The sequence below is a fragment of the Ursus americanus genome, chromosome 6, assembly GCF_024610735.1.
Source record: "Ursus americanus isolate L20-20 chromosome 6, mUrsAme1.1.p, whole genome shotgun sequence".
NCBI lineage: Eukaryota > Metazoa > Chordata > Mammalia > Carnivora > Ursidae > Ursus > Ursus americanus.
In genome coordinates, this window is record NC_142132.1 from 78490990 (window position 1) to 78503273 (window position 12284).

At 38.2% G+C, this 12284-nt stretch overlaps 1 protein-coding gene across 1 annotated transcript in view; it reads left to right on the forward strand.

Annotated features, from left to right (window-relative positions):
• MINPP1 (multiple inositol-polyphosphate phosphatase 1) overlaps nucleotides 1-12284 on the forward strand; it is a 43532-nt gene that overhangs the window by 2984 nt on the left and 28264 nt on the right. The window contains exons 2-3 of the mRNA XM_045802381.2: nucleotides 871-1068; nucleotides 5547-5644. Coding sequence (XP_045658337.1) covers nucleotides 871-1068; nucleotides 5547-5644 — 296 coding nt within the window. The remainder of the gene's footprint in view (nucleotides 1-870; nucleotides 1069-5546; nucleotides 5645-12284) is intronic.

Consider the following 12284-nt stretch of genomic DNA (forward strand, 5'->3'; position numbering starts at 1 on the left):
AGCGAGAGAGGGAACACAAGCAGGAGGAGTGGGAGAGGAAGAAGCAGGCTCCCAGCGGAGGAGCCTGATGTGGGGCTCGATCCCATAACGCCAGGATCACGCCCTGAGCCGAAGGCACACGCTTAACCGCTGTGCCACCCAGGCGCCCCCAAATAAGTAAAATCTTAAATAAAATAAAAATAAAATAAAATAAACCGAAGGCAGAAGTACTAATCACCGTGGTATACAGAAGATCTGAAATGTTGATGTGTTCAGTGCTGTTGTTGGTAGATTTTGTCCAAAGCAGAGTCTTTTGTAAAGAAACGCATTGTTGGGGGAGTTAGTAGAGAACATAAAATACCCTATGTAGACTTCGGCTTAGAAGAGAAAAACAGATTTGATCTGCCGAATTAGTCTCTCAACATTGTCATTAGGAACTTTGTTAGTTTTCAGTTTGCTTTCTCAAGTTTTCTATGCCTGACAGAAACAGTGCTTACAGAACAACATTTGTGCACTCCTTAGGATTTTCATGTCTAATTATTTTTGTTTTCTTTCAGAAAATACTTATTTCAACCACCTTTTTTTCCCACTGTGTAATGCAGTAACATTTTATCTCTGATTCTCTGTTTCTTTAGTCTTTTCTAGCATATACTCTCATGAATTAGTCATTACAAATGGGAAATAGTTATGCCCTATCTTTCTTGATCCATGTGTGCTTATTTTATTCATTCCATAAATAACAGGTTTTAGTGTTCTTTTTCATACTTGGAACAAAATTTTCAATAGTCTGTATTTATGTTGGTGGTGTATATATATCCATATGTGGTATATATTATACGTGTGTGTGTGTGTGTGTGTGTGTGTGTGTATATAATTTTTTTTGCCTTTCAGACATGGAGTGTGGACCTCCAAGGATTAATGATAAACTAATGAGGTTCTTTGATCATTGTGAGAAGTTTTTAACTGAAGTGGAAAAGAATGCTACAGCTCTTTATCATGTAGAAGCCTTCAAAACTGGACCAGAAATGCAGAACATTTTAAAAAAGGTTGCAGCTACTTTGCAAGTGCCAATCAACAATTTAAATGCAGGTAGTGTGCCCATTATCTTTCATTCGAACTCTGAAATAATGTAAATAGTTCTCAAACTGAAAATGAAAACATATGGAAGCATAAAGTAATTCCTCTTAAAGGCCCACCGTTGATTTTACATTAAGAAAATATGTTCTAAGTCAAGAAAATTGTGTGTCTGATGTTTACTGTTTTGAGATTCATATACATCTTTGAGCTTTATCTAAATGTACAAGATTCTTGCTATATTGTGGAATTTTTTTTTGAGAGCAGAAGTATATAACGCTTCAACTCTAAGCATTATTTATATAAGTTATATTTTTGGAATTATTTCCCTATAAAATGATAAAAGTGGAAAATTATGTAAAATTCTTTAGCTTTTGAAGCCGTTCAGAAGTGTGTATGTGTTAGTTTTGAGAAGGGATATTAGAAAGTAAAAAAGCAAAGTAGTGTAGGTATTTTCTTTGAGGCTTTTAAGCCTGGAGATGCTAAAAAAAATATGAGCACTCCTGTCTGTCAAAAGGTATTGGGGTGGATGTGCTGTCTGTTGCAGTTGGTATGTAGCCTGGTACATGGAGGTGGGGGGGTAAGGGGGTGGTGAAAGGGGGCACTGTCAATAATTATGCAGGGAAAGCAGCTGGAAAGCCAGGGTGTGTGCTCGTCTACCAATAGGAAACAAAAAATACTGAGATTTTTCTCTGATTTCCAAGAATTTATAATTCATACAGCAAACGTTGACATACATACAAAGAATGTGGATTTCTTATACTGTGAATAAATTTCCAAAAGGGTAGAAGTAGGAGATGTTGGGAAAATAATAGACTAGGCTCATGGAGCCTGAATGCTTTATAAACATCAAAAAAGTGAAGATGTATTTAAAATTGAATTTTTTGGGGGGCACCTGGGTGGCTTAGTTGGTTAAGTCTCTGCCTTCAGCCCAGGTTACCATCCCAGAGTCCTGGGATCAAGCCCTGCGTCAGGCTCTGTGCTCAGTGGGGAGCGGGCTTCTCCTTCTCCCTCTGCTGCTCCCCCTGCTTGTACTCTCTCTCTCTGTCAAATAAATAAATAAAATCTTTAAAAAAATTTTTTTTAATTGAACTTTTTCTCTTTCCCCAAAGTGGCTAAACATTGTGGACACCTACAGAGGTTTAAAAATTATTTTAGTGGATAGCTCAGTTGGTAGGGCACGTGACTTTTGATCTCAAGGTTGTGAGTCCATGTTGGGTGTAGAGATAACTTTAAAATATTAAAAAAATTATTTTAGTGGGAAGTAATTTAAGCCTATAGGTAATAATAAAGGCTGATATAATGATTGAATGTTGATATACCCACAACTCAGTTTTATCAAATTTTAACATGCTGCAGTTAGTTGCTTTGAATGAATTGAGGTCCCTTGGTCCCTCTCCAGGATTTTATTCCTCCTCTTTTTTTCCCAGCGGGAGTCATTGTCATGAATTGAGCATTTTTTTTTAAAGATTTTATTTATTTATTTGTCAGAGAGAAAGTGCATGCACAAGCAGGGGGAGCAGTAGGCAGAGGGGAAAAAGCAGGCTCCTCACTGAGCAGGGAACCTTGTGCAGGACTTGATCCCAGGACCCTGGGATCATGACTTGAGCTGAAGGCAGATGCTTAACTGACTGAGCCACCGAGGTGCCCCTCAACTTTTAATTTTTTATTTAATGTGTGTAATTTTAGTCCTACATTTTAAACTTTATGTACAGAATTCCTTTATATTAACTATACCAGTATCTAGCCATTACTCGGTTAGTGGGTGGTTAGACTGTTGAAGATTTTTTAGAAAACGATTTTATTTGGGTTTTACTGATGAAGTAACTGAGAGCAACATCTTTTTGGAGGCAATATAAGCATACTGGTTAAAAATCATGGGTTCTGGAATTGGACTGTTTGTATTTGAATCTTGACTCTGTTATACCGTTGGCTAACTCTGTGGTTTTTACAAGTTCATTAATATCTCTAGGCCACAGTTTCTTTCTCTTTAAAATGGGTATAGGAATTGTACCTTTCTTTGAGGATTATTGCAAGGATTCTATGAAATTAATTCATGCAAAGCATTAGCACAATGCTTGGCAGAGTAACTGCTCAAAACTATTGTAGCTATTTAAATACATTTTTTTTAACATAGAGGGATGATGTATGTATTTTCTATAACTCATTTTTACTTAGCAGTAGATCTGTCTTACCTAGATCTGTCTCGTTCTTTTGAATTCTGTGTGATTTCATAGGAAATATGAGTCAGGTTCTGGGTCAATGATAGTTAAAAACTTACTTAACCCATCAGATTTTACCGGTGGAGGGGACTGGAGCTAATACAGTGCAAATTTTTTCTTGTAGGAAATCATTTTCCTGCTGAGGTTTTTCTTAGTTTTTCACCCTTTTAAATGATGCTTCAGTGAACAGTTTTATAGTCCGGTTTTTGCCCTTGAGAATTAATGAAGTGAATAACTTTAGGTGGAATTGTTGGGTGAAGGACAATGAATATTTTACCCTTGACATACACTTCCAAATTGTTCTCTGTAAGTATAGAAATTTATATCAACAATATATGAGAATGCTCATTTTCCCCTGTCTTATCCAATAGTGGTTGTTAATTAGTCATTTTGATTTTTGCCAATTTGATTAATGAAAAATGGTATATAGCTTTAATTTGCAATTTCTTACTCATGAAGATGAGTTAAGCTTGTCTTGTGTCTGCTAACTACTTGCATTCCTTCTGGAGTTTGCCTTTTGTCCATTTCTATTAGATTATTTTTATGTTTTTCTTATTCTTAGGGACCTTTTATATGTTATGGATATATTAATTATATATCCTTCAGTTTTGCTGGAGAAAGGATAAATCCTTTACTTATTGTATGTTGCTAACATTTTCTCTTAATTTGTTGCTCACTTTTTAAGTCTGTTTATGGTGCCTTTGACTGTACCTTTTACGTCTTTTATATAGCCACGGCTGTCGGTTCATCATGGCAGTTCAGTGTTGTATTTTGCCTAGGAATCCTCTCTGACCCCAAGATTGTTATTCCTTTATTTTATTTTAGTTTTTTAATGTTTAAATCTCTGATCTAGCTGAAATATTTTTGAGGTTCCGAAAGACTGGCAAGGAAGTCAGCATGGTTTTAATAGATGGGTCAGTGCTGTAACTCATCATGAGAGTTCCCACCCATTTTGCAGGTGGGAAGGTGAGACCGGAGAGGCTGGAGCCACTTGCTTAGGATAATTAGTGGCAGAGTTAGGTCTCATAGCCTATCATCCTCTTCACTGTTTCTTGGTGAAATTTTTCTGTCAGCTCCCTTCCAGTTATCGAGTAGACCATTAGGACTGACTTTCATAGTTTCAGAACTGGAACTTTGAGTGTGAATGAGTCAGGTTCTTTCATCAAACATCCATGGTACTTAGGTGTTAGGAAAGGATTATCAACTCTTTTGTTCATACAGGCAAAGTTTTTAAATGGCTTTTACATGTGTTCTCAGTTAAATGCTCTTTTTGTGCTATATACGGCCTTAAGGAAGTTCTTTAAACTCAAACCTGGTTCCTTGGGAATGAGGAAAGACTGAAGTTAAAAGAAAGCAAAGTATAGGGCAGCCCTGCGGTGGCTTCCGTTCTCTCCTCTGTAGCATTGAGCAGCAGACGTGTGCCTGTGATAAGACAGCACGGCCACCTGTCATAGCCAGGGACTTGGTGCCCTATCCTTCTCTTCAAAACACAGGGGTGTCTAAAGGTAATATAATCAATTCATTTGCAATGTAAAAATCCCAGGTAACTTAATCTGAAATCTGCTGCCTGACTGAGCAGCTAAGTCTGAAAAATGGATGGTGTTAGCACGCTCTCTCTCTCCAGTGTGTGATTTTTCCCTCTTTCTCTCCTTGACCTTTGGTTTCCCCTTCCTTCTGACCCCCGATTTACTCTGTCCCCCTCCACCTTCTGCAGTCTTCACTCCGTTTTTGTATCCTTCTGTCTGTACCCCTTCCTAACAGTTATGACGTGAAGCGTTTGTTGTGTTGCTAAGAGAACTGTTTAGTAAATGTACTTTGTTATTACTCATTTTCAGGATGGGGACTAAGAGCTTTTGTAACTTTACCTTCCCTCCTCCAGCCCTCTAAAATGAACAAAATCAAGTTACGTTTAGCAAGTTCTTGGGTTAAACTCTGTTGGATTTGGTAGGCAAACGTACTCTTAACAAACACATTACTTTTAAAACCAGGAAAATGGTAACTTTTAGTTACCAGTGAAATGTCTTAGTTTCATTGGACTGGAATTTCTGCCTCCTCATGGTTTCCTCCTGACAGCTCCAGTTCCGCATGTTTCGATCGTACAGAGTAGGTCTTAACTCTGATAATCAGGAAAAAGCCGAATCATCTTTTCTCTGTGCTGAACCTACCCAGGTCCTTGGACCTTGCTGCACGTGGCATTCTGTTAATATTCAGCCTTTGGAAGATTACAGAGAACAGTGACTCACAAATTTTACCTTTCTTTTTTCCCCCCAGATTTAATTCAGGTAGCTTTTTTTACCTGTTCATTTGACCTGGCAATTAAAGGTGTTAAATCTCCTTGGTGTGATGTTTTTGACATAGATGATGCAAAGGTAAGTATTACTTTTGGAGTTTCTTTGTGTTTTTGGGGGGTTTTTTTGTTGTTGTTTTTTGGCATGATTTTTCTCGTTGTTGTTACTTGACTCAGCTTTTCAAAAAACAAGCAGAGCAGGGAACACGAACTGTCTTTGACTAACTCATAATATTCCTTGCATAGGGGATGAATTGTTTACATGGGGTCTACATACTGAGAGTTTGGGTTCAGAAAACTTTGGAAAAAATTATTCCATGATTAGATTTCTAGGTCTACCCAGGTAAAACCCTGTTTTACCCATCAGCAGATTTTATTGCTGGAAAGGATTGTAGAGCTATTAAAATCCAAATTCTTTTTATAGGAAGCCAAAGCTCAGAGAGGATGAATGGTTTTTCAGATACCTAACTTTTTTTTTTTTTAATAGTTTCTGTGATAAATTGAGCTCCATGTTCCACCTGGTGATGGCAGTAAGTCCTCCCCAGTTTCTCTCTTCCTGCTTAATATTTCCTTTCTTTCCTCTTCATTCATATTGCTTCTTCCAGCTGACTTTAAGGGAGGCAAATTCTGGTCATTCCTGGATTGTTGGGAGCCAGAGAGATAAGGTAGGAGAGTGTTAATTGTTTTCGTGAGCACTGAGGATAGCCACGTTGGATAGAATTCTGGTGTCTATATGGATCGTTCAGGAAAGTGGACTTTGAAACTTCAGTCATCTCTTGCATACATAGAAAACATTCAGTATGCCATGTGAAAATCAATTATTAACTTCAAAACTTAACATCAGATTTTGAAAAGAACTGTACTGTTTGCCAGATACCAGCAGGCTTTTAAGCTGAGAACTAATATACATTTAAGGATAAACAAGTGCTTTATTTTGTTACTCAAAGACTGGAGTGGCTACAGCCAGATTAAAGGTGGTTTTATGTGTTCCTGGGCTCATGTGGTAATGGGGCTTAGCCCGGTGAGTTGGAAGCAGCAGAGAGGACCCTCAGTGGATGACTGCTCTTAGACACTGAGCACCGATGGTAATGGGTGTGTTCTGTTTCCTCTCTCTCTGCTCCTCTCCTCTAACTGTCCAAAACTCATCTCTTAGAAGCTTCCTGACCATAAAATTAATAATTATGCCAGTATGGGTATAAACTGAAACTTATGGTCACCATTCACATGGGTCAAAATACTCACCCCTTTTCTCCCTACCCAGATTGCTCTAGGGAAAAAAGTTGATAAACAGAAGTAACTTCGAGTACTATGTAAATGATTGATGGGTGTTGGCCAAGGGAAATTCACCTCTTAGCAGAAGAACAACTTCATTTGCCCAGGTTACTGCGGTTGGTGGGAGGTTTGGCACGTCCTCACCTGACCCCTGTTCTCTGCTCTGCTCCTGTTGTAAGGAGTTGTATCCCTGTGGTCTCTTCCAAGTACCCGTGGCTTCTGGTTTAAGTACAAACTGGTTTCCCTGTGGAGAGGATGCACATCTCACATCGTAGCCAGCCTCCACCTGTTCGTCCTCTGGACACCTGCTGCTTTCCCTCCCTTTTCCTTATTTGAATCCTTCTCCTTTGAAACATTTTACTCTTGCTTTTTGTGCATCTGTCTCTTCCGGCAGGTAATTTGACATAATCCAAAAACCCTGGAAGTCATGATCTGGGTTCAAGTCGCACTTATGCTTCCTGTGCCTTGATTCCTATATCTGTTAAAAGATGGAACCGTATTGAGTTACTCAGGTACACGCCCTGTAATTCTAAGATTCTGTAGGGGTTGACTCCCCCCCCCCCTTTTTAGGATTAGCCTTTTGTCTCTTTTTTGCTTGTGAAGAGTTTCTCTCTTTTTTCCCTGCAACTTATTTTGAAAAATTTCAAACTGATACAAATTGTAAGAACGATACAATAAACATTCACATTCTTCACCTATATTCACCAGTTGTTAACCTTTCTTTGCTGCATTTGTTTTTCTCCACATACAGGAGTTTCCTATTGCTGCGATAATGAATTACCACAGACTTAGTGGTCTGGAACAATACAAATTATCTTACAGTTCTGGAAGTCAGACATTCAAAATGAATCTTACAGCACAAAAATCAAGATGCAAGTAGTTATTCTTTGTGGAGCTCAAGAGGAAAATCTGTTCCTTGCCTTTTCTAGTCTCTAGAAGCCATCTGCATTTTTTTTAAATCACTCTGACCTCTGCTTCTATGGTTAATCTCCTACTCTGACTGTCCTTCCTAACTACTCCTTATAAGGATTTTTGTGATTATGTTGGCACATGTAGGTAGCCCAGAATAATTTTCTCATTTTAAGATCCTTAATCACACCTGCAAATTCCCTTTTATCGTGTAAGAGAACACAGTCGTAGGTTCTAGGGATCAGGATGTACATCTTTGGGAGGCATTTGTTCTGTCTACCACATATATATAATCTTTTTTCTTTGCAGACATCAAAGCACTTCACCCTTAAATACTTGGGTATGTACCAAAAAAACAAGAACATTCTGCGACATAGACAAAATATAATTTTTTACATATATATGTAATAGTGCAGTATTACCTAGTATATAGCTAATACTGAAGTTTTTGCATTTGTCTTAATAAGGTTCTATATTTAGAGCTTTTTTTTTCTTTAAATTCAGGGTCTAATGAAGGATCACTCATTGCATTTACTTGTCATGTCTTTTTAGTTTCCTTTAATCTAGAGAAGTACTCCAGCCTTTTGTCTTTTATACATTGGCGTTTTGCAGGTGTCTAGGCCTTTTTTTTTTTTTTTCAGAATGCCTTTGTGTCCGATTTTCAACTTTTGATCAAATTAAGGTTTAAGCATTTTTGACAAGAGTACGTGTAAGTGATGTATCCTCAGTGCATGTCTTTTTGTCACATTGTTGATGGTGACATGTTTGGTCATGTGATTAAAGTGATGGCCAGCAGATTTCTCCCTTGTGGAGGTACTTTGTTACCTTTGTAAATAAAGAACTTCTTTCTTTAATCGACCGTGATCTGAAAATTTGAAATACATCTTTATTAAATTAATTGAATAAGAACTTCCTTTTTATATATTAAAAGCAAATAAGCTTCTTCATTAAAAAATTCAAAATTCTCTTTTGATTTATGTTTCCTGTGATTATTTTCTCTTTAAATGATTTGATAGAAAATAATTTATCTATCTCTGCTTAGAACTTTTCACTGTGAAATAGGTTTATATAGCGAAGTATTTACAGATGAAATAAAGTGATGTCTGGGATTTGCTTCAGAATAATCCAATGGTGATGGTGGGATATAACTAAAACAGGATTGGCAAAATGTTGATTATTATTGAAGTTGGATGATGGGTACACAGGGGTTCATTATGTTACTGTTCACTATTTTTCACATTTGAAATTGTTTATTAAAATATTTTTAATAATTGAAAGAGAAGAGACATTTATGAAATTCTGAGAATCACAGAGATTATTAGATATCCAGAACCTTGTGAAATGCTGGACCATGTGTGCCTTCATTCAACAAATATTGTTTGGGTGCCTGCTCTGTGCTAGGTAGGCACTTGGTTGGAATGGAAGATTCTAACATAACATAGGCATGGTCCTCTTTAAAGAGTGAAAGATACAAACCATTGTAAGTCAATGGGATGGCTATAATAGAGATATATATAAGGTATAGGGATACATAAAGGAGAAAGTTGATTTAATGGCAGTCAATCTTTAAAAAAGAAATGACATATGAACTAGGTACTTTTAAGTGGAATAGCTTTTTGCAGCTTTGTATATATCTTTGTATATACCCTGTAATGAGGATACCTTGATTTTCTATCTCTTCTGGAATCAGTTTTGGTATTAATATTTTCTTATAAAAATCATTCCAGTTTCAGGCACCTGGGTGACTCAGTGGGTTAGGAGTTCAACACTTGGTTTCAGCTCACTTCATCATCTCAGGGTCGTGAGATCAAGCACTGCTTGGGGCTCTGAGCTGGGCTTGGAGCTTGCTTAAGATTCTGTCGCCCTTCCCCTCTGCCCCTCTCCCCCCAGTTGCTTGTGTGCTTGCATTCTCTTTCTCTCTAAAAAAATCATCCAAGTTTTCAGATTTATCTGTAGAGTTTGGCAAATTTATCTCTTAGTGTTTTTTAAGGTTTATTTATTTATTTTAGAGCTCGCTGGGGGAAGAGGGAGAGGAGAATCTCAGGGCTCGATCCCAGGACCCTGAGATCATGACCTGGGCCCACATCAGGAGTTGGACACTTAACCAACTGAGCCACCCAGGCACCCCTATCTTGCTGTTGTTTTAAACAAAATATTTCCCCTCTGTATCTGAGATTATTTCCCCACTATTATTACTTGTGTATTTGTATTTTCATAGTTTCCTTCATTACACTAATTTAGTCTTTACTGATTTTTGATTTTTTTTACAAGTAATGGTTTACCTTTATATATTTTTTAGTTTTATATAATGAAATCACCCACCTTTTTCTGATATCTAGTTTTTATTCAATATTATGTTTTTATTCTAAGATTTTGTTTATTCATTTGAGAGAAGAGAGAGAAAATATGCACAAGCAGAGGGAGAGGGAGAAGCAGACTCTCACTGAGCAGGGACCCTGACCCAGGGCTGGATCCCAGGACCCTGAGATCATGACCTGAGCTGAAGGCAGGTGCTTCACCGACTGAGCCACCCAGGCGCCCCTATTCAACATTATGTTTTTAAGATTTACCTATGATGCTGCTAGAGTTCACTTGTTTTCATTGCTATATAGTATTCCATTATATGAATTATCACGGGTTTTTTTCCCCCAACCCATTATCTTGTTGGTAGACATTTGGGCTGTTTCCAGTTTGGGGCTATTTAAGAACATTATCGTGTGGGTCTGTCGGGGCATATACAGACAGATTTCTTTTTTTTTTTTTTTTAAGATTTTATTTTTATTTATTTGAAGAGATAGAGACAGCCAGAGAGAGAGGGAACACAGGCAGGGGGAGTGGGAGAGGAAGAAGCAGGCTCCCAGCAGAGGAGTCCAATGTGGGGCTCGTTCCCATAATGCCAGGATCACGCCCTGAGCCGAAGGCAGATGCTTAATGAGTGCGCCACCCAGGCGCCCCTACAGACAGATTTCTGAAGGTCTGTGGTAGAATTGCTGGATCACAATTCTTGTAGAACTTCAGATTTACTAGATAATAATGCCAATTGTTTTCAGCGTTGTCCTAGCTTATGTTTCTGTCTTCTTTTCATATCTTTTTTTTTTTTTCTGCTTTTGACTTTATATTCTTAAGTCTTTGGAATTCATGGTAGTATGGTTCATTTACTCAGCAGTTTTCATCCGGCTGACTGTTTTAGGTATACAGCAGTTTTCTTTTTCATTTGCATGTTTGTATAGATGCTCTGCTGGTCCCCCTTTTTAGTTATTACTCATCTTTGCAGTGAGTTCTGCTGTAACTCCTTCCTACCCGGCCAGTGGGGATGAGTGGCCATTCAGAGATGAGTAGTGTTCCTTCCAGTTTAGAGTTGTTCTCCTCTGAGATCCTTGGCAGGTGCTTCCTGCCCCCACGGAACACCAGTCTGCCTCCTGGTTGTGTATTACATACTGTTCAGGGGGGCTCCCCGCAGGCTTCATTCTGATGGTCTCATGGTTTCAAGCAAAGAGCTGTTGATTGTGCTCCTCCAAGGGTCCCCCATGCTTTGAGGATCTGTCTTCCGCTGGTTTTGTTTGATTTTCCCTGCACTTGGCAGTCCTCCCTTGTTTATGGTTGTGATCAGGGGGATAAAGGTCTCCCAGTCTCTTTGATGAAGGCATTTATTTGCCTTTCTCTTTTTCATTCATTTTTTTAGGGGGATTTTGAGAGAACAGAGACGATGTATCCTGATTCCATCATATTAAAACCTGACGTTTTGTTTTTATTTTCTAACGAAGAACATTTGTAATGCTTTGTCATAAAATGTGGTGTTTGGCATAGTCTCATAGGTACTGATGCAGTTTTTGAATGTTCGTGTGTTGGTGTTGGTGGGGTGAGGTCTGGAACCGAGGCCAAGAAAGAATTCTTGAGACGTCTTTGGTGCAAAAGTGGTTTTATTAAAGCACAGGGACAGGACTGATGGGCAGAAAGAGCTGGTGCCCCGGGGTTGTGAGGAGCAACTGATTGTATACTTTGGGGTGGGGGGAGGTAAAGATAAAGGACGTTTCAGAGGGATTTTCATCTGCTAAAGAAGACTCACGGGATATTGGAGGCCTTGCTGTTGTCTGATGGAGGCTGCTGTTGCCTCTAGCAAGGTATTAACGTGAAGACAGTTGGGAGCCTTCCGGAGGAATGTAGTATGCTGCCTTCCTCTGCCTTCCTCATTTGTCAGTGGACTGCAGGTTATAAGGACATTTAATTTTAACGGTATTTCCTTCTGCCTTTGTTTCTCACATCAGTTATCGTTACCAATTAAGGAAATTTATTTCTTGCTTTCTAAAACCTTCTATTGTTTATTGTTTCTAAAATCAGGAATGTGTGCTGAATTTTTGTTATCCAGGCAGATGATTGTGGTTTTTTTCTTCTTTAACCTTCTAACATAGTAAATTGTGTTAGTCATTTTCTAGTATTGAATTATCCTTGCATTCCTTCTTTCTTAAGATAAATTCTCTTACAGACTGCTTTTTCTCCAAGTTAGAACTCACATTTTTTGTTTTTCATGTATTTCTAGCAAT